Below are 22,357 nucleotides of genomic sequence, written 5' to 3' on the forward strand. Positions count from 1 at the left end.
TTTATCCTGCTAAATGGTTATCAATTCTCTATAAGTTCTGTATTGTTTACACATAAATTATAGAATATCTAAACGTTTCTTTTTTTTCGATGTCCTGCGAAATTGTACAATAGAGTTACAAATAAAAATAAAGCCACACTTTACGTATATTCAGTCTTTGCTAATGTTACATAATAACGTGCGAAAGAACTAACAGACTATTTAAGAGGCTATTTAAGAATTTTAATCAAGATACTGGAAGCATAAAACTGTTCAGCTAGCTTTACACAAGATATTGGTCTTCTTCTTTATGAAATCGTCAAATTATGATTATGATACATTTCTACATTATCACCAGCATCGAATCTAATCTTATTTATCGTGATACTCTTGAGAAACTGTTAATCCATTGTCTTAATAAACTCGATCGCGGCGCAGAACTGCGTCCACCAATATTGTTCCTCTCCCTCCAATCGATTCCCGTAAAAGCTGTCTACATATTGAACAGTCGATACAACGACGGCGGATTAGTCTGAAATTAAGCACACGTTAACAATCACTCTTCTTGCTAAAATCACATATTCTCTTTTCAATCGCATACCTTGATTATGACATAGACCAGCACGGGAGTCAGATCGTCGGCAGCAGGTATGCCTCTTTCCGACGCCATGGAGAGGAGATTCATGATGGTAGTCGCGCAACGAAATACACACTAGGGTGTTTACGATAATGGCTATCCGAGTAATTTCCCCTAGGACCGAAATATATGATAAGCACAGCCATCTAATACCATCATGATTCGTGACAACTCAATGGTGTCCGGTATAGCCAAATCCACGGACGAGTTGCGAGTTGCGAGTTCCGTGAGTTTGTAGCAGGTAACCTAAAAAATACGATATAAATTATTTGATTATTACAATTAAAAATAATCTGTTTTTAATGTATGGTATTAACTTCATTAAAATTATAATTATGTAACACAATCATGTATTTTTAAAGTATTGTCTAAAATAATGTCAAAGAGGTTATCTTATTTACAAACATTTTTTTAATTCATTTGTCTATCAAGTTTGTATCATAACAGTATTATTTCAAAATCTAATATAAAATTTTAGTTAGACATCGATTCTCAATAAATGTTATTAAAGTTATAAATGTTATTTTATTTAAACGTACTTATAAACATAAGCAGTCATGAAAGAACTGATTTTGGCTTTTGCTGTCAATTTCATATCATACTTTGTTGAATTCTGTTAGATTTTTATTGGTTCAGATTGGTTAGATTTCTATTTTTGTAACAGTAAAATCTACATATAATATACATTTTGAAAAATCAGATTTTTACAGGTCTGCTTTGTTGAGAAATAGCTACAGATAAATTAAGTTCAGTGAGAGAAGTGAATGATGTTGGTATGTACATGATTATTTAATAAAGATAATTATATAAGTCGATTATTACAATTTGTTCAAGTATATATTAACTAATTTTTGTAATTACAGTGAATTACAGAGTTCAGTGGACTGATAATATGGTAAAACTGCTGCTAGCAGAAATAACTACGTGTACAGAATCTTCTACTAGTCCATTAACCCTTAGCCCGCATACGTTTTTTTGGCACCTTTACGCTGCCAACCTGGGTCGTTTTCGTCCTGACGTTTTTTTTTAGTGTTAAAGTGTTACAAAAAATCTGAAAAAATTCATGGAGGTAATTCAAACCTTCAATTTAAAGTATCAATCATAAAATTATAAACAATTTAATTTTTTCACATAATTTGTATTAAAGTCTCTCTACCCGTTTTCAAAAGTTACAACATTTGATTTTCGCCCGGACGAAAACGACCCAGGTATACGGGCTAAGGGTTAAATAAGCAAGCTTGGAAAACGATTTGTCTATCAAGTTTCTATCATAACGGTATTATTTCAAAACCTAATATAAAATTTATGTATAAATATTATGCATGACTATTTCACTAATGTGACACTAACATTAATGTTTACAATAATTTTGTTTAATTTGTAATGCAAGTGCATAGTAAATTAATATATACTGTCAATACAATAAGAAAAATTGTTGTTTGTGCAGTTTACTTAAAGCTATATACAAATCTATTAACATTTATGAACAAAATGTTGGAATATTTTCTTCATACCTTATATTGCATTATTATTAAATATTTTCAGACAAGACATGGATATACAAGGAATGTGGGACTTATTTTTTGATCATCCATCAGATGATGATGATGAAGATTATTTTCCGCCTCAACGGGAATTTCACCCTAAGATTCCAGATTTTTTTGAAAATATTGTATCGACATATTCTTTAACAGGTAAAGGTTTTGCTATAATACAATTTATTGTTTTAATTTTGTAAAGGTGTTTTTGTATTATATTAAATGTAATGAGCTTCATTATTGTTTAAATAGATTTCAAATCACATTTTCGACTAGAAAAAACTACGTATGAAAGATTGGTGCAAACCCTTGGAGGACGTCTTCACCGTGACCGGGGTGCTGAGAAAATGTCTCCCGATAAACAAATAGCTATTACCTTATGGGTCCTTGGAAATCAGGAAGTTTACAGGTTAGTATGTTTTTTACAGGTTATTAGTATGTTAGTATGTTTCATATTAAAAACTTATATCCAAGTGCATTTGGCCAAACCACTCTTATGTTTTTTTTCCATTAAACTTTTGTTTGTCTTTAAGTTTTTGTCGAGTTTTTATTTTTAAAAATATTTTTAACAAAAGTTGTACAGCTTTCAAGAACAAATAATCTAGCGACCTTAGATTGCTTTTGTGTAAAATTGTTAAGGTTTATTAAGGACGACTTTGGTTTTTTAAATAAACTAGCACTACAGACGCGCGCTTCGCGCGCGCTATTTAGCTTTAACATTATGCTATTACTATTACACTATTAATTTTTTGATACATACAACTGTCAAAATATACGATGACAGCTGCAAATGAAGTAAGCGCAGCGAGAAAACCAATCAGCATCGCGGAAAAGCGGCAACAATAAATTCGACTATCGACTTAACATGCCTTTTTTTAGAAAGGAAATTCCAAATTTTTTAATATTTTTTTTGTATTTTATATTAAGATGTTTTTAAAACACCCTTATTAGTCCTATTTTAATCTCATTATTTCCTAGTTAGAGTCACTTAAATTGTATTAGCAATGAAAAGCTTAAATTATTATAATTTTCTTGTCTTTCAGATTTGTGTGTGTTTATATATTGTATAAAGGCAACAAAATTTTACGTTTAATAAAAATTCAGATTTTAAATAATTATGTGCATGTAAACCGTAATATATGTACAATTTTTGTTACAGATCGGTAGCAGATAGATTTGGTGTATGTAAGGACACCGTTTGGAATTCTGTATTTGAGGTTGCGATGCTACTAATTGAAGATGTTCATACATATATTAAATGGCCTGAACCTTATGAAATGATTAACTTTGAAAGAGAATTTCGTGCATTAAGTGGTTTTCCTGGAGTGATTGGAGCAATTGATGGCTCCCATATAGCTATAAGTGCACCCATAGAAAATTCTGATAATTATATTAACCGCAAAGGTTACCATTCATTAGTGTTACAAGGGATTTGTGATTATAAATTAAGGTTTATAGATGTTTTTACGGGAATGTGCGGTAGTGTTCATGACGCAAGAGTTTGGCGTTTAAGCGATATTAAGGAATTAATAACACAGGATGAAAATAGATACTTTCAAAATCAATACCATCTTTTAGCTGATTCAGCATATCCTTTGTCAAAATATATGTTAACTCCTTATCGAGATAATGGTCATTTAAACCGTCTACAAAGAAACTTTAACACAAAATTGTCAAAAACACGTGTAGTTATCGAACGTGCATTTGGAATGTTAAAAGGAAGATTTAGAAAATTACGATATGTTTATATGTACAATACGGAAATGATACCTTTAATTATTATTGCTTGTTGTATCTTACATAACATATGTATAGAAAATGAAGATGAACCTATGGCATTTGATCCAATAGAAATGGAAATTAATAACAAAAATGCATTTATAAACGGAGCAGAAAAAAGAGATCTTATTTCTCAGTTATTGTAAATTTTTGTAATAAAATATGTAATTATATAATTTTTAATTACATGCATATCTCTTAGTTACATTTCTCAAATTTTTTAGTATATATATATATATATATATATATATATATATACTAAAAAATTGTGTATATATACACGTAGCAAAAAGGTTAATTTGTAATATAATTATAATTATAATTAATTGTTCGAAATAATTCAAATAATCATAAAACAATATTTATGTAAATAAAACTTTAATACTAAAATGATTATTATGATACTATGAAGATCTATTTCTTAACAAGTCCAAATTTTTTGTGTAATTAAAAGAAAGGAATAAGGCAGATGATATAAATCTATATAAATCAGAAACACAATCGATCACATTTAATAAATTTATTACATATAACTTTAAAATAAAATCGGAACATTATATATATATTTGTAATATGTATCTTCATAATGCACACATCTCAATAGAAAATTTTGAGTAATGAATAACTAAACTTATTTTATTCACTACAACATAAACATTTATAATTATTATAGAAAATAAGGAACATTTGACCATTTAAGGAAAATAAGATTTTCACAATGTGTAAAATTATCACATCATTTTGTACTTGTGATTTTAATATTATTCTTAATGTAATAAAAAAAATATTTTTTATTAATATCTAAAACATAACAAGCTTATTAGATTTTCTTTCGTTAATATTGCTTAGTAAACTTAATTTGTATTTTTGAAATATTTTTTTATACTTTTTTATTTTTTTCTACTTTACTTCCGTCTACTTTTTTAAAATGCTTTTCTAGTAAAGTTAAGAAACGTTCTCTTTGGTCATAATTTTCTTGGTGATGTTTCGCTTTTTGTTCTACTAATTCTGCAATCCAGGTAGGTTTTTTAGGCTTTCTTCTTCTTATCGGTCGGTTCTTTAAAATATTGGCTGCTTCTAAATTTTCTTCATTTTCTTCATTTTCTTCAGTGTATTCAGTACTCAGATCTATGCTTTCAGACGTATTTACATTTACTCTAAAACCACGTGTACTTGATGCTACGGACAAAGGTGTAATTTCTGGGTTTTTTCTTAACATATCATCAATAATGCCAAAATATTCCCAGGTTTCTTTTGCTGCGCCAGTACGATTATTTGCATCTTTTAACGTTTTATATCTTTTCTTCATACCAGTCCATTTGATACAACAGTTTTCTGCAGTCAAATTATAACCATGAGTGTTAATAACTGCAGCAATCGTTTTCCAAGCTTGCTTATTTAATGGACTAGTAGAAGATTCTGTATACGTAGTTATTTCTGCTAACAGCAGTTTTACCATATTATCAGTCCACTGAACTCTGTAATTCACTGTAATTACAAAAATTAGTTAATATATACTTGAACAAATTGTAATAATTGACTTATATAATTATCTTTATTAAATAATCATGTACATACCAACATCATTCACTTCTCTCACTGAACTTAATTTATCTGTAGCCATTTCTCAACAAAGCAGACCTGTAAAAATCAGATTTTTCAAAATGTATATTATATGTAGATTTTACTGCTACAAAAATAGAAATCTAACCAATCTGAACCAATAAAAATCTAACAGAATTCAACAAAATATGATATGAAATTGACAGCAAAAGCCAAAATCAGTTCTTTCATGACTGCTTATGTTTATAAGTACGTTTAAATAAAATAACATTTATAACATTAATAACATTTATTGAGGATCGATGTCTAATTAAAATTTCATATTAGATTTTGAAATAATACCGTTATGATAGAAACTCAAGTAGAGAACTTGATAGACAAATAAATTAAAAAAATGTTTGTAAATAAGATAACCTCTTTGACATTATTTTAGACAATACTTTAAAAATACATGATTGTGTTACATAATTATAATTTTAATGAAGTTAATACCATACATTAAAAACAGATTATTTTTAATTGTAATATCAAATAATTTATATCGTATTTTTTAGGTTACCTGCTACAAACTCACGGAACTCGCAACTCGCAACTCGTCCGTGGATTTGGCTATACCGGACACCATTGAGTTGTCACGAATCATGATGGTAGTAGATGGCTGTGCTTATCATATATTTCGGTCCTAGGGGAAATTACTCGGATAGCCATTATCGTAAACACCCACTGCAACTTATCCCTAGGAGTCTTATACGCCGATATCACAGCCAATTCAGCCTGCGCCCATGACCAGGAACATTCGTAATGATAAACATTTGGAATGCGTAGGTCCTTGTGATTTGGAGTTACGACTTTCGCCAACTTTTTTATGTGATCCTGAAGAAGCTGGTCCCTATATACATCTCCATCTTCATTTAGATAGAGCGCATTGTGGTATACCCGTGCCATGACGGTTCTTTCCACCACAACTCTCGCCAAATCTAACTGGTTGGCGCTCGCCGCTGAAAGTAAGAAGTAAGTTCAGACGTCTCTGAGCACTCCGCTAAGATCAATTGCGAGATAAATAATTATATTCATGTACATTGCCAGATCGGATCGTTGTCCATTTCCGCGTGGACCTTTCCTAGAAAATTATCCACGAGATCCTGTTTCTCGTCAGCTAGCGTAAGCTTTTTAAACTCTTCGCAGAAACGCAGGAGGAAAGCCTCCTTTTTTTCCAAAAATACCCTCACACAAACGGATACAAGATGATTATTGATAGCATCCTGATCGCACTTAACTCGCACGCATAATCTGGAAAATATTATTATTAAACGATTAACATCTTACATTTAAACATATTTTACATTTACTTATACATTACATACAAAGATGATATTTATATATAAACAGTACCTATCTAAGTGAGCTAATGTCGACAGCAATCCTTGACGACATCTGATTAAATATGCGATATAAGGAGATCGTTTTTGATAATCCTCTCGAAGTGATTTGAAGAGCTTTCTACATCCATTGTCATTAAATAGACGCACGCAACGTAAAGTTTCATGAAGATGAGCTATTAATGCCCTATCCTGCAGGTTTATAGCTTCTGCCAATTGTAGTTGTAAAAACGCAACCAGTTCGTTTTCTTTCTGCGACCAACAATGTCTCTGTAATAAAATTTTATATGCCAATATTTGAACATTAAGTAATTAAGTAATCCATAAAAAAATCACACTTTGTTTTGTACGCCATGATTAAAAAATAATACAATAAATACCTCTGAAGTATTCCATGGAATGTGTTGAAGGTCAGCAGTGCTAAGTACTAAGTACTATACGTAATTTTCTTTTAGCATCCGCAAAAGCATAAGAGAGTTCTACATTATTCGGATCGATTGAAAGTCTTTCGTCTTCCACCTCTTTTGTACGGGACTGATTGCTTTCGACCGAGGCTGTATCGCTAGCTGCGCTTGGCTTTCTTCTGTATTTCGCTAATATATCATCGGTAGTATCTGAAATTAATCAAAAGAACAATTTATTACTGTCTAAAACTTGCAGGAAAACTTTTCCTTTTTTTTAGCATTACTTTCCGATTTATCTTTGATTCGATTCTACAGAACTATTAAAACAGAAACCGTTTATATTGTAACAAAATAATATACGATAATTGTTAATAGTTATTTATTAATATCTTACCGCCCGCGACATTACCGGATGATGTTACATCTTCCAACATAATCTTGCGTAATCTGTGCCTGCACACATCGACGCCGTCGCCACCAGCTTCTCGATCGAAACATCTGTCGTCCGTCACGCGGATTGCTTTACCTCTACGATTTCTCAATGACAATTTTAATTTACCAGGAGCATTCTCTGGACTTAGCTTGGCTTCAGTTTTGCCGTTTGCTATGACAGAACCCTTCTGCTGATGTTCCCCATCAAGCCTCACATTCTCTTCCTCCGCCTGAGTCTCCATTCGCGCGAAGAACACGTTGATCATCTGCGTGAGAGTCGCATGGGCTGTTGTTTGATTCATCAGGTTGCGCGATGCCAAGTAAACGTTGTAAACAGTACGAATTGTTAACAATACCGTACCCTCGTGTATCTCCACATGCTGGCTTGTCATTACAGTCAGCAAAGCTTTAATAATCTGCAGCTGCACACCCTCATCGGTCTGTGGACCGGTGAAGCAACCGCAAATTGTCTCGACAATGCGCACAATCAGCAGCTTGTTAGGCTCCGTTGAATCAGGCACATTGCCAGTGAGATGGCCATATGCGATTAACTTCTGCAGGCAGTCCAGTGCTGTGTCATCACAATCCGCGGTGACTTGCTCTGACATGCTAACTCAAATGGCAAGAAGTACTTCTCAGCGGTAATGACATTTGAGTCGCTCTTGGGCTATGGCAGGGCGTTTGAGATAACCTCTTCACCCTGCACAACTGGTACATCTTTGATCTCGTTACGGAGGTCCTCTGCAAGATGGAAATATATGAGTGACAAACTTAATTAGCAACTATCGCTTATAGCTACAGGCTTATTATAGCCTGTATATTTATTTATTTCAGTATAAAATAATTTTTAAAACGTTTATATTAATTCTGACTGCAGACGGACCTTCGGGAACACTAGCGCCTTCTTCTTTTAACATGAATAACTAAAAATCTATATTTCGGCTATATATAATTACCGAGTTTATAAATATTTAATTAAAATTATCTGGGTGACTCACAAACCTTTTTAATCACACTTCATAACTCTTCATACAAAATACAAACGATTCCATATAAAAACTTTTATTAATTTATCTATTTCGGCTAAATGCATGGTGTAAAAATAAATAATTAATTACAATTAAACGAATGACTCACAAACCTTTTCAATTGCACTTCAAAAGTCTTCATACGAAATACAAACGATTTCATATAGAGATTCTTTAAAAAGACGTTCATTTCCGGCTAAATACATACGAATGATTTTCTGCCGATGTTAAGGCCCGTATTCATAGCCAGTTTTATAGATGTTAGCCTTAAATTGATAGAAATAAACCTTAAGTCGTAGGCAAATAAACCAATCTTCGATTACTTTAATGTGAGATAATTTTTCGTTTTTTTTCGTTTTTAAGACTAATAATAAACCAACAAACGCTAAAATTAGACCAACAATCATCAGCAAACAATTACGCATCGATTAGGCTTTTTTTAAATTAAAAATAAAATTTTTCCGGCTAACTTAAGGCTAATTTTTCTTTTTTAATTTAAAAAACAATTAAGAACCAACAAACGTTGTAATTAGGCCAACAATCACCAACAAACGACCAACAAACGATTAAAAAAAAAAAAATTAATAAAGTCGAAGTTGACCGGCTAAGTTACGGGAGGTCTATATAATAATAGCGTTTTTGACTGGGTCGGTTCAACCTATGGCTGAATTTCCACTGAGCGCGTCACGCGTTGCGTCATCCGAATTAGGAATGTTTGGTGTAAAACTCGGGGCAGATGGCGCCATGGCGTCCAGTCCTGTCATGGCGGCGTCACCAACACTAACTCAATATACACCCGGGAAAAAATGATTAGATATAATCATATATAATTATATCTGGTATATATATAATTATATATAATTATATATGTTTTTATATGGGGTCATATCTAATTATACATGGCCACATGTGCAATCAGTGGTCCCATATACAACCAGATATAGCACCATATCTACTTCCCATGTAGCACAACTGCGCCTGAAAAGCGTTTTGAAAGCGCTACTGCGGGTGCAGAAATTCAGCGCTTTTTTAGCGCTTTCAAAGCATATTACCGCTTTAAAAGCGCTTTCAAAATCCACTAGAAAAAGCGTTTATAAGCGCGTAAGACCAGCGCAGGAAAAATGCAGTTTTATAGCGTTCAAAGCGCGCTCAAAATCCGTTCAAAAAAGCGCATTATAAGTGCATTATAAGCGCGTAGATTAATATAGTGTGGGAAACGTTATTGAAACAAATAATAGTCATGAAATAATACATAATATGTATTTTAATACTGATTTGTTACAAATTGGTTGAAATTTTTATGGCATTTAACCGTCGATAGTTAACTGATAAGCATTCTCACATGTCAAACATAATTGGAACATAATTGGAAATAATCTATTTCGATTTTTTTTACGAACTTTCGCGATACAAAATAAAATAAAATGCTTCTGCGCTGCATCTACGGATAGCCGTGCGAATATCGACTCATCTGTTGGTTATAACCACTCGTATATAGTCCCGCTTTCGTTGTTACCTCTTGTCACCTGTAAAACAAATTTTTACATTTATACCTGTATATAGTTGTATAATTTCATATATTTTCCTTTGACAACCTATTTTGACATTGCAAAAAACATAACAAAAAAGTATCTGTACCTAGGGGAGGTAATTGACCTTTGAAAAATCTTTATTATCTTGGCAAATCAACATTATTTATGGCTCTCCTCTTTGAATTACTTCGAAGCCACGTACTTATGGAGCCTGTGACTTTTGATCTCGAAAAATTTCCTTTATATTGTTTGCCACATGCATCTGAAAAAAGATTTAAAAAATTACAATATTATGCATGAGAAATACTAAATACGGGATTTAAGTTGATAAGTTAATCATCATATTTATTAAGAGTAGATAAAGTGTATTTTAAAGGGGGAGCCTTATGTAACCAGTCAAAAAAATCGAAAAAAAATTTATTGCACAAATGTTGCTAAAACCATTACCCAAGTTTCAATAAGTAGCCATTTATTTTAATGTCTTTTAAAAAAAAATCCAGAAAATTGCCTTGTTTTCAGCGTTTTACATGAGGCTTCCCCCTTAAGACACAGCAGGACTGAAAGTAAGAGTTTCATGTTTTTTTTCTCAGAATTTTCAATAATTTACCAATAATGCACATACCACACTTTAGTGACTTGATTCCTTTTTTTATCTCTGTCCCTGTCCAATTCAGTTGTGATGCAACCTCAGGAGAGAAAATCTTCTTACATATACTAGTGGCCATTTCTCCTTCGTGTACCCCTCTCCCAGCTACAACACTAAAATGGGATACCTGTACAGAAAAAAAGTTATTAGCAAAAAGTTATATTGATGTGTTGAGAAGAGTTGCTAAGTTTTCATAAATGCAGGACATTAAATATTTACCGCAAAATCATAGTTGTCACCGTTTTGGATAAACAACTCCCATTCATAAAAAGAATTCATGTCACGTAATGGAAGAGTAGGCCATCCTTCTGGTTTTTTTACATTTATTTCGGCAGTTCTAACAATAAGGTCCATAATAAGATCCAGTTTATGGTCTACATTTTTAAGATTCCGCGACAGTTCTTCTTGCTTAGAGAGAACTGTCTTCAGCACAAGCACATCTGTAACATAAAACATTGAAGCCAACATATACCCAGATAGCAAAACCTGTAAAGACAAATCACATTTTCAAAAAATGTATTATAACGTAAAAGATATATAATAGGATAGTTTTAGTATACTACCCAGTGAAAACAACTTAGTCAAAATGATGTCAAAGTCATCAAATCGATGAGGAGTATGATGTCAAAATGAGTAATTAAAATAATGGCAAAATAAATTAAAATATGTTTACACATAAATAATACCGAATTTTATTTGTATTCCGGAAGATCGATTGTGTACTTCAAAACTTAGTGAAAATTACAAAAGTGAGCGAATTCACCAGGTGACAATGAAATGTTAACTAATGAAATTTTAAATATTCTAGTATAAATTCGCTCATTTTTTTATTTTTCACTGTTTTAAAGTACATAATCGACCCCCAGGTAGAACAGAGAAAGTGATGACGATTTGGACGTCATATTGACATCATTTTGTAGTCAAAAGCCTAGTGGCTGTTTTTATTGGGTAGAGTAGTGAAGGAAATAAGTGAATAAATGTTACAATTGCATACATTTCCCTGCCGAAGATAAAGATATATCTTGATCCAAGTTTGATTCATTTGCTGTTGAGGGCGCTAAACAAAATCAAAATGCATTAAACAAGACAGTGAGATACAATAACACAGAAAAACAATATCGTACAACCGTAGCTAGCTATTCAAGCTAATCTGTATTTACCAGTCAATATTTTTTGCACATTCAATACTGTAGATGTTGTGACGAGTGGTTTGTTAGATGCGACAAAGCTTGAACGACTAAATGTGGCAGACTGATTGGAGGCAACAGAACTTGAACGACTAAATGTAGCAGACTGGTTGGATGAGACAGAGCTTGAACAACTAAATGTAGAAGACTTTGGATCAAGTGCAAGGGCAGAGACTGGACGTTGCCTAGGCTGACAAGTTGTAACGGACGTCACATCATCTGTATTATCTACCTCATCTGCAATAATAAACAAATAATATGATACACCAGCATATCTCAAAAATATTTCTAATTCCAATAGCGCTTACCTATGAGTGATGGAGGAATTACTGAAGAAAAGTCAGGTGATCTGAATTGTACATTCATATCATATTGGTCACTAGGTCTTTCATTTTCTTTATCTATTATTCCCGGATTCTCTCGCACATTAGCCTCCGTCTCTTTTTCGTACCGTGCTTTCTTTATTCGTTCCTGAATTCTTTTGCGAGCTTTTTCAAGTTCCATATTGATATATTCTGCACCGCATTTTTTAGGTACTTCTAGATTATCATCAACCATTTCTTCCTCTGTGTCTGACCTTTCATCAATTGTACCAATTCTCCTCCATTTTTTTTCAACTCTTTGATTTTTCAATCTTTGCAGAGCATTCCGTACAGAGCTACTACTTCTGATTTGAAGATGCTTTTTATAATTAGACTTTGGTGGCCTGGGTAAAGCCTTTCCCTTTACCTTGGAAATTCGTGTGTGATTTTTCTCCTTCTCCTCCTCCTCCTCCTCCTCCTCCTCCTCCTCCTCCTCCTCCTCCTCATCATCATCATCATCATCATCATCATCATCATCATCATCATTAAAAAGTATATTTTTCTTTTTTTTTCTCATGCCTCTTCCGGTTTCTTTTTCTGTATCGAGCCCATCTGTATCCTCGGCCATTGGCAGCATTTCTCTGGCTTTCTTATACGAATCTTGAAATAAAACAAGCAACAAATGTTTCAACAGTAAACTTACTAAGAGTATCAGATTTTTTAGTTTAGGATATAAACTCATTATAAGTTTTTCGCACTGCACATGGAAGAACTTTCCATGTATCACTGTCTGCATCAACATATGCTTTTACAGCTTTGCTTTCCTTTTTTGGATTTTGTGGACATAAAACAATATCATCACAAATCCACTTGGTTGGGACAACAGATGTAATTGTTTGTCCATTATCTTGTGTTTCTATAATGCTATACTGCTTTATCTAAAATAAGGTATAATGTTTTAATTTTCCTGCTTAGAAAACAAGAAAAAAAACAATGTTTGCACCCGCCAGAACATCTGTTAAGGAGGGTGGTTGCTCAAATCAATTTGATAAGAATTAGTTTAAATTTATGGAGGATATTCGTGTATGGGAATCTATTGTCCATGCCAAAGTTGAAGAGCAGTTCAATAAGGGGAGAATTTCCTGTGTGATGTTCTGGGTCTCTTCGACTATCAAATGACTCATCAGTTCTTTCTATCCTAATTTTGGTAGAATAATAAACGAAGCCATCATAACCTCCTTCTTGATCGGATCTTTCACATCCATCATGTGAGGTAGAACCTTTTATACACTTCAAATAGGCAAGAGCAGGTGCATCGCCCAAGTAATACCTAATATCGACATCAAAATGTCTGTTTTCAAATACGACACCTTCACGTCTAAGATCTTTAATTTCTTGGATAAAGTTCCTTAAATAATCTTGAATTGGTTTAGGTTTTCCCAATCCGTAGAATATTCCAATAACAAATGGCGTAGAATCTACAAAATCTTTGCATCTGGCCAGAATAGGCCAACACTCTTCGAAAACATTTCTATAAACTTTTACGCCATCAACAAAAACATCTAGCATAATTGTGTTACAATTTTTGATGCCATGCTTCAGTTTTGACATAATACCACATCTTAGGCCGACATGGGAATATTCCCCATTAGAAAGCATACTCGATCAGTACAGTTTTCCTTGGAAAGGTCTTAAAATGTTAAGCAATGCATTAACAGCCACACTGGTAATACTGTATCTATTACTCCACAGTTGCAGAGATCTCGTTAATGAATCATCGTCATCATCTTGTTCATGATGTTCAATATCATCACGTAAAAATTCATCGTTATGATGGATGTCATTGAAAACAAATCTTTTGAGAATATCTTCAACTAAATTTTGCTCAATATCAACATGCTGAATAGGAACATGTGGCAAATCGGGCCGCAAATCCTCAAACAGGAAGTCAGGATTGACGTGAACAGGGGACAAGGGAGCGGGCAGATCGGCAGGTACATACATCCCCAGACAGCTCAGTTCCAAGTTGAATATGTGCTCGAGGATTTACAATATGGATTTCATTATTGATAGCTTCCTCTTGTGAAACATTAAGAATTTCTTGGAGTTTATCTCGAGCAGCAGATGCTGCCTGATGCTTTATGTAGCTCGTTTTAAGAATCTTCTTTGGAGGCATGGTTACTTAATAAACAAAAATAAATAAAACAATAAATAGAATGAATTCAATGCTGAATATCTGATTTAAAGTTTTATAAGAGTGTCTCAAATTTTGTAAACCCATTCCTTGAAAAATCCAGGATTTTCCAGGAATTTTTATCAAAATTCCAAGTAAGATTAGAGAATTTTTTAATGCAGCTTTACAACAATTTTATTTTACTACACACGCGTTTTCTAATATTCTTTAAGTATGTAATTACAAAGAAAAGTCACTTAAGATTTCAAATTAAATTGAAGAAAGTACTACAAGGAAATAATATGAACTAATGTCATATAACAATCTGTCTACTGTACATGGAAGTAGCTTATCAGAAGTACAGAATTCGAAAGATGGTAAAAGATGCAACGCTAATTTAGAACGATAAAGGATATTATTGTTATATCAATTGAATAATACATATTACGGAATTATGCACTAAAGAATTAACATTCAGCTATTAATTATATAGTCTGGACAATATATTTATCAAATGATTGACAATAAAATGTTATTTAAATATTGAAAGTAACAGAAATATATAAATTTTATTTTTAAATTTATTTGATATCTCTTTCTGACAAAATTATTTCTTACATTTTCTGTATCCAGTGATGAAACGTTTGAGAATTTCAGAAAATGCTCAGAAAGACAGTTAGTTATTACATTTTAAACACAACTTGTTTAACTTGTTTGTTACATCTACTTCTTTCTGAGCATTTTCTGAAATTCTCAAACGTTTCATCACTGGATACAGAAAATGTAAGAAATAATTTTGTCAGAAAGAGATATGAAATATAAATTTAAAAATAAAATTTATATATTTCTGTTACGTTCAATATTTAAATAACATTTTATTGTCAATTATTTGATAAATACATTGTCCACACTATATAATTAATAGCTCAATGTTAATTCTTTAGTGCATAATTCCGTAATATGTATTATTCAATTGATATAACAATAATATCCTTTATCGTTCTAAATTAGCGTTGCATCTTTTACCATCTTTCGAATTCTGTACTTCCGATAAGCTACATCCATATACAGTAGACAGCTGTATATAAATGTATATAATTTTATGTGAAGCCAGATATAATGATATGTGAGTAGTGCACTCTACATATAATTAGATATAGTATTATATACAACTATATATGCAGTCATATATTGCCAGATATATTAATATGACTAATCTGGCGCTATATACAACCAGATATAGCACCATATCTAATCGTATATAAATGTATGTGAAGCCAGATATGTTGATATGTGAGTACTGCACCCGACATATAACTAGATATAGTATTATATACAACTATATATGCAGTCATATATAGCCGGATATATTAATATGACTAATCTTGTCCTATGTACAACCAGATATAGCACCATATCTAATCGTATATAAATGTATGTGAAGCCAGATATAATGATATATAATAATATATGAGTAGTGCACCCTACATATAACTATAGATATAGCATTATATACAACTATATATGAAGTCATATATAGCCAGATATATTAATGTGACTAATCTTGTCCTATGTACAACCAGATATAGCACTATATCTGTATAGATATATGGCGTTTTCGATTTGCGACTCGACCCGACTCGGGGTCGCATCACGGACGTGGAATACATACATATCTATGTATGTATTCCACGTCCGTGATGCGACCCCGAGTCGGGTCGAGTCGCAAATCGAAAACGCCAATAGATTCGCAAGTCATCATATATGCTGCAGATATTTAATCCTAAATTTAAAAATTTATTTGAATCGTTTTTATATATATTATAGATATTAAATTCAAAAATTCGTTACATAATATTATATAATTCAGTATTATAAAATAATATTGCAGGTCATGTGTGCGTATGGAACTTGCCCGGGAAAAAAAAATTATATATAATTATATATAAATATATATGACTAGCTGGTTACCCGGGCTTCGCCCCGGAGGACATATGTAATAAGACTCTCGCTCTCCTTTTCCCCCTCCCCCTCCCTCTCCCTCTCGCCCTCTCCCTCTCTCTTTCTCCCTCTCCTCCCTCTCGCCCTCTCGTCCTCTCCCCCCTCTCTCTCTCTTCCCCCCCCCCTCTCTCTCTCTCTCTCTCTCTCTCTCTCTCTCTCTCTCTCTCTCTCTCTCTCTCTCTCTCTCTCTCTCTCTCTCTCTCTCTCTCTCTCTCTCTCTCTCTCTCTCTCTCTCTCTCTCTCTCTCTCTCTCTCTCTCCCTCCCTCCCTCTCTCCCTTTCTTCCCCCCTCTCTCTCTCTCTTCCTCTCTCTCCCTCTCTCTTTTCCCTTCTCTCTTTCTCTCCCCCTCTCCCTCTCTCTCCCTCTCTCTCCCCTTCCCCCCTCTCTCTCTTTCTCTCTCTCTAAAATGCTATAAATTGAAAAATATTACTTTTTTATCGACTGAAATGCAATTCTGTCGTATACAATACTTTGAGATTCACTCAATTATTTCCTAAAAAATTGGAAAAATTTCGTAACCAATTTCCAAAAAGATACCGGTTCCTAAAAAGATCGGTAACAAAAAACTATACAGTTTATAGCACTCCCCGGAAAATTCTACCCCTATTTTATATACAATTCTTTAAAATTCGGTCAATTATTTCTCGAAAAATTAGAAAAATTAAAAAAAACCGGTTTCCAGAAAATCGGTAACAAAAAACTATACACTCTATAACATTTCCCGGAAAATTCTACCCCTATTTCATATACTTTTAGTAAAAATTTGATCCATTGGTTTCCGAGATCATAGCGAACAAAAAAAAGGCTAATTCGAAAAACTTCTGATACCGGTTTCCAAAGAGATCGGTAACAAAAAATTATACACTTTATGGCACTTCCCGGAAAATTCAACCCCTGTTTTATATACAATTCTTTGAGATTTCGTCAATTATTTCCCGAAAAATTGAAAAAATTACAAAAACCGGTTTCCAAAAGATCGGTAACGAAAAACTATACACCCTATAATACTCCCCGGAAAATTCTACCCCTATTTCATATAGGCTTGGTAAAAATTTGGTCCATTGGTTTTCGAGATCATAGCGAACAAAAAAACTGCAAACCCTGTTGCTTTATAATAATAGTATAGATTATATATAATGCAATTATATATGAATTTTGTCTCTATATGATTATATATAATTATATATAATCATATATAATCATATATGACCATATATAGTCAATATATATTGGAAAAGAACTGTTAACTTCGATAATAAAGCATTGATAAATTAAGATGTATATTTTTTCAAAGGCTATAGAATCAAAAGTAAAATAATTTATTCCATATATTACAACTTGGCACTGCTTGACATGAGACAGTGCCGTGTCTCTTGATACCGTTTTTATACCACTGTCCGTCAAATTTTAAATACGAGAAACGAATCCTATCGAATATATATATTATATAAAAAGTTTCACATACATTTTGACATGATTATATATAAGTTCATATAATTTATATATAAAGTATATATATAAGAATTAAGCATTTATCCATGTAGATTATATATGATTATATATAACCATATATAAACTTAAATTCGGATTATCCGATAGATGGCATCCGATAGGATTTATTTCTCGTATTTAAAATTTGACAAACAATGGTATAAGAATGATATCAAGAGACACGGCAGTATCTCACGCCAAGCAGCGCCAAGTTATATGTAAATCATTTCACTTTTGATTCTAGCTTTTGAAAAAATATACACTAAATTTATCAATGCTTTATTCCTTAATCGAAGTTAACAAAATTCTTTTTTAATATATATAAAATATTTATTATGTTAGATATAATCACATCTGATTATATATAAAATCGACATTAAATATAATTAGATATAAAAAATGGCCCGATATAATTGTATATAATTGTATATAATTACATATAACCACATACAATTATATATAACCATATATGGTTATATAATTATATGTGGTTATATATAATTATATACAATTATATACAATTATATCGGGCCATTTTTTATATCTAATTATATCTAATGTCGATTTTATATAATCATATGTGATTATATCTAATCATTTTTTCTCGGGCATGTATGTGTTGGTGTATCTGTGAGCACATCCGTGAGATATAAGGTCTGTTTTCTGTTGCTGCACTGCTGAACTAGTGCACTCTAGTGCACTTTAGTGCACTAGTTCAGCAGTGCAGCAACAGAAAACAGACCTTATATCTCACGGATGTGTTCACAGATACACCAACACATACATGTATATTGAGTTAGTGTTGGTGACGCCGCCATGACAGGACTGGACGCCATGGCGCCATCTGCCCCGAGTTTTACACCAAACATTCCTAATTAACCAATCAAAATATCCCATTTTATAACATTATTTGTAATGTAATAAAATTGAACGTTTTGATTGGATAACGCGACGCGTGACGCGCTCAGCGGAAACTCAGCATAAGGGTGAAATCACACGATACGGGAATCAGCATGCGGGACAGAGGATGCGTAATTCGAACAGCCAATTAGCGCGGGATAGAAAAATGCGGAAGAGCGCTGATTGGCTGTTCGAATCACGCATCCTCTGTCCCGCATGCTGATTCCCGTATCGTGTGTGATTTCACCCTTAAGGTGCGATTTCACGATGACGCTCGACGCTGGATTCGAGCGTCAAATCTGGTCACGTGATAGATTCACAGGGACGCGAAATATAACCTAACCACTGGATTGGCTGAAATGAGCGTCGAGCGCCAAAGCTAAAAGGTGCGAATTCATGGGACGCTCGTTTCAGCGTATCGCGTGATCACGTGATTTCGATTTGACGCTAGCGTCAAGCAAAGAAAGCTGGATTTTCTCAGCTTTAGCATCAAACCGTGACTGTGGCCGTATGTGCTGGTATATACATACGTGTTGCATCGTATCTGATCGTGCCTGATTCAAAATGGAACACGATGTAAGTAATATATTATATTAGTTATTTATTTAATTTAAACTTTTATTTTTAATAAATGATTTTTTTTATTATTAAAGGCAAAATATAAAATGAGAATGCAGAGAAATATATACATCTCCTCCTTGATTTGGATGAAATTTCATATTATTACATATTGTGATGTGTAGAATATTAAAATAATAATAAATATGTTATCCAATACACTATAAAAAGAGTAATAAATTAAATGTTACTTTTTGAGGTTAGAAAGTTTATCAAAGAGAATCGGCATTATTGTATTTATTTAATGCAATGTCTATACTTTAATTATCCTATAAGTTTATGTTATACACATATATATATATATGTAATATATATGTTTAATATTTATGTTATATGTTTAAATTCAGTTTGATAAATAGTTATTTTATTAAATAATAGTATATTATATTACAATGCTGTGCATCCTTTCATCATATTCATCAATCAAGATATTCATCAAAGTTTGCAATATGAAGCTTTGTTTATATTGAGGAGATATATACATTCTGCATATTTAATAAATAAGTAACATATTTTTAAGTCTGTAAATATGTAATAAAAATATGTAAATATATAATAAAAAATGTTACATCTAATAAAAGAATTGATGAATAAATACATTATTTTTTATTTCTAGGATTGTGAACTTGTGCAAACATGTGGAGTATGCGAACAGATATGCAATCAAAAGGATATTGCAGAGCATAGTTGCCTAGAAGGATACAGTTCTTATGCCGTTGATCCAAATACTTTATATTTTTATCCGTTAGCAGGTGTGTATGTATGTATGCATGTATGTATGTATGTGTGTGTGTGAGTGTATGTGTGTGTAAAGTTTGGATGGAGGAGAAAAGATTATATTTTTTTTTTTACATATAGCATCTATTTTTCTTTCTATTGCACTTGTAGAAACATCATTTTTTTCTTTTTTCTTTTCACTGAAACCTATAATATAAAAAAGCTTTTTTCCAATTATTGAAAATAATTTGATGTTTTAGCTATATCTATTTGAATGCTTTCTGTATCATTTTCATTATGCATTAAAGATGAGTTTGAATCATCCTCAATGTTAAACAATATTATATTTATGTTAGACAATGTGCTGTAATGTTTGTAACTATAATTATTCAAAAATTTTAATATATGATTAATATGATATGATTTTTATTTTCTTTCTATATTTACTGAAACAAATATTAATATTTTTAATATTTTTTAGATGATGGCACAACTATTGTGAGACGAAGCAATATAAATAACGTGGAACAATTAGTAGATGAGCCGTTTTATGATAACTGTGGAAGTAAGTAAAAAACAATCTTAAATAGAGAGATCATCTTTCTAAAAGTAATTTTTTTAGATAATATTGTACACATATCCCAAAAAGGAAAACGAAAAGTTTCTGGACAAGTAAAACAAATATCTAACAAACGTTCAAAATTAAATGATAGCGCAGGAAACAAATTAAATTTTGATGATGTGGAATTCTTAATTCTTGAAGTGCAAAAACGCCCACCATTGTGGGATTATTCTTTACCTTTGCTACAACGCAAATCTACAATAAAACAACGGTTATGGTCAGAAATAGCTTTGGCATTAAATGGTGAGTATAAAAATAATATGAAAAATATTTAAACAAAATAATAAATTTATATTCTTTGTAGGTAAAATAAGTGCAGAAGAAACGCAAAAAAAGTTCAAATCATTGCATGATACGTTTCGCAAAATCATACAATCAGAACAACGAATGAATGGATCTGTTAGGAAGGACACAATCCAAAAATGGCCTCATTATCATTCGATGAGTTTCCTTAAAGACTCTTGTCTTCAAAAAATGTAAGCATAAATATTTAAAAAAGACCAAAACCCGTGATCGAAAACGTCTTGACATTTAATCTGACCAAAACCAATAGTCGATTTGTCACGACACTAATAGCCAAACGTTGTTGACTATAAAAATAGATTTCTCGTTAATCAACTATTGGCGGAACAAACATAAACTTTTCTATAAGTATTTAAATTATTAAATAATTTAAATACTATTTAAATTATTAAATAATTTAAATTATTAAATTTATTAAATAATTATATGACAATATATATTAAAGTATTTGATTAATTCTAAATAATATTACAGCACGGTGTCTAATATAAATAATGATGATTCAAACTTATCGTTAATGGATGATGAAGATAATGCAGAAAGCATCCGAACAGGTACAGTTGAACCATGTCAAATTATTATATTAAAAATAATTAAGAAAATATGTTTTTTTTATATTCTAGATTCCAGTAAAGAAAAAAAGAAGAAAAGAAATGATGGGTCGACAGATGCGATAGAGAGAGTTGCGGACGCTATTTGTCAAGAAAAGAATATAACCCTACCTCCACCACCAGAACCTGATGAAATAGATTCTTTTTTAAGTTTAGTGGGATGTAGATTACAGAAAATGCCACCAAAGACTAGATTAGAATTAATGCAAAACATATTACAATTAACGTATGAAAGAATTATCCAAGAAAACATTTATGAATAACATTTTATATAAAAAGCAACATACAATAAGATTTTTTTTTCAAAAAGCAATTCAAATTTATATAAAGTGCATTACTTGAATATAAGAATATTTTATTTTTTGTTTTATGGTCATTGTTTGTTATTAAATAATATATTTACATTTAGTAAATATATTATTTAATAATAATATATTTATGAAAACATTTATGAATAACATTTTATATAAAAAGCAACATACAATAAGATTTTTTTTTTCGAAAAGCAATTCAAA

General features: G+C 31.8%; 5 protein-coding genes and 1 long non-coding RNA gene across 16 annotated transcripts; 2 read left to right on the top strand and 4 right to left on the bottom strand.

Moving 5' to 3' along the window:
* On the bottom strand, window positions 1–693 carry LOC139782161 (uncharacterized). Its single transcript, XR_011720801.1, has 2 exons — window positions 581–693; window positions 1–511 (listed from the first exon to the last, which is right to left on the bottom strand). It is a non-coding gene; the product is annotated as an uncharacterized lncRNA (long non-coding RNA).
* A 21-nt stretch (window positions 694–714) lies between these two features.
* On the top strand, window positions 715–7,275 carry LOC139782159 (putative nuclease HARBI1). 5 transcript variants are annotated; one of them, XM_071721113.1, is made up of 7 exons: window positions 716–857; window positions 1,327–1,389; window positions 1,480–1,685; window positions 1,786–1,892; window positions 2,162–2,310; window positions 2,407–2,563; window positions 3,314–4,116. In XM_071721113.1, the coding sequence occupies exons 5-7, from the start codon at window positions 2,169–2,171 to the stop codon at window positions 4,077–4,079; spliced, it is 1,065 nt and encodes a 354-aa protein (XP_071577214.1). In that variant the 5' UTR covers window positions 716–857; window positions 1,327–1,389; window positions 1,480–1,685; window positions 1,786–1,892; window positions 2,162–2,168; the 3' UTR covers window positions 4,080–4,116. The 5 variants fall into 5 exon arrangements, with proteins under 5 accessions (XP_071577217.1, XP_071577216.1, XP_071577214.1 ...); XM_071721116.1 differs by lacking the exon at window positions 3,314–4,116 and adding an exon at window positions 6,051–7,275 and having other exon boundaries at window positions 715–857; window positions 1,480–1,892; XM_071721115.1 differs by lacking the exon at window positions 1,786–1,892 and having other exon boundaries at window positions 715–857; window positions 1,480–1,511.
* LOC139782160 (brefeldin A-inhibited guanine nucleotide-exchange protein 2-like) lies at window positions 4,439–9,334 on the bottom strand. Of its 5 annotated transcripts, none has more exons than XM_071721119.1 (8): window positions 8,853–9,334; window positions 7,674–8,452; window positions 7,256–7,489; window positions 6,889–7,145; window positions 6,575–6,786; window positions 6,056–6,494; window positions 5,512–5,574; window positions 4,439–5,421 (listed from the first exon to the last, which is right to left on the bottom strand). In XM_071721119.1, exons 2-3 carry the CDS (start codon window positions 8,317–8,319, stop codon window positions 7,296–7,298), a joined length of 840 nt encoding a protein of 279 aa, XP_071577220.1. In that variant the 5' UTR covers window positions 8,320–8,452; window positions 8,853–9,334; the 3' UTR covers window positions 4,439–5,421; window positions 5,512–5,574; window positions 6,056–6,494; window positions 6,575–6,786; window positions 6,889–7,145; window positions 7,256–7,295. The 5 variants fall into 5 exon arrangements, with proteins under 5 accessions (XP_071577220.1, XP_071577222.1, XP_071577223.1 ...); XM_071721121.1 differs by lacking the exon at window positions 8,853–9,334 and adding an exon at window positions 8,595–8,777; XM_071721122.1 differs by lacking the exon at window positions 8,853–9,334 and having other exon boundaries at window positions 7,674–7,977; window positions 8,073–8,588.
* Window positions 9,335–9,976: 642 nt separating this feature from the next.
* On the bottom strand, window positions 9,977–13,946 carry LOC139782157 (uncharacterized). 2 transcript variants are annotated; one of them, XM_071721111.1, is made up of 7 exons: window positions 12,413–13,946; window positions 12,078–12,341; window positions 11,912–11,974; window positions 11,137–11,357; window positions 10,894–11,044; window positions 10,378–10,533; window positions 9,977–10,265 (listed from the first exon to the last, which is right to left on the bottom strand). In XM_071721111.1, the coding sequence occupies exons 1-6, from the start codon at window positions 13,206–13,208 to the stop codon at window positions 10,412–10,414; spliced, it is 1,617 nt and encodes a 538-aa protein (XP_071577212.1). In that variant the 5' UTR covers window positions 13,209–13,946; the 3' UTR covers window positions 9,977–10,265; window positions 10,378–10,411. The 2 variants fall into 2 exon arrangements, with proteins under 2 accessions (XP_071577212.1, XP_071577211.1); XM_071721110.1 differs by having other exon boundaries at window positions 10,879–11,044.
* Window positions 13,442–14,017, bottom strand: LOC139782151 (uncharacterized). The gene has a single exon (XM_071721100.1). It carries the CDS (start codon window positions 14,015–14,017, stop codon window positions 13,442–13,444), a length of 576 nt encoding a protein of 191 aa, XP_071577201.1.
* A 5,285-nt stretch (window positions 14,018–19,302) lies between these two features.
* On the top strand, window positions 19,303–22,331 carry LOC139782154 (uncharacterized). 2 transcript variants are annotated; one of them, XM_071721106.1, is made up of 7 exons: window positions 19,303–19,547; window positions 20,206–20,341; window positions 20,788–20,871; window positions 20,929–21,171; window positions 21,233–21,404; window positions 21,706–21,785; window positions 21,830–21,997. In XM_071721106.1, the coding sequence occupies exons 1-7, from the start codon at window positions 19,536–19,538 to the stop codon at window positions 21,862–21,864; spliced, it is 762 nt and encodes a 253-aa protein (XP_071577207.1). In that variant the 5' UTR covers window positions 19,303–19,535; the 3' UTR covers window positions 21,865–21,997. The 2 variants fall into 2 exon arrangements, with proteins under 2 accessions (XP_071577207.1, XP_071577206.1); XM_071721105.1 differs by having other exon boundaries at window positions 19,304–19,547; window positions 21,855–22,331.
* Window positions 22,332–22,357: the final 26 nt, after the last annotated feature.

Source organism: Temnothorax nylanderi, unplaced genomic scaffold (assembly GCF_030848795.1).
Source record: "Temnothorax nylanderi isolate EJ_2023f unplaced genomic scaffold, tnyl_v1.0 TNYL_tig0392_pilon, whole genome shotgun sequence".
In the NCBI taxonomy this organism is placed as follows: Eukaryota; Metazoa; Arthropoda; class Insecta; order Hymenoptera; family Formicidae; genus Temnothorax; species Temnothorax nylanderi.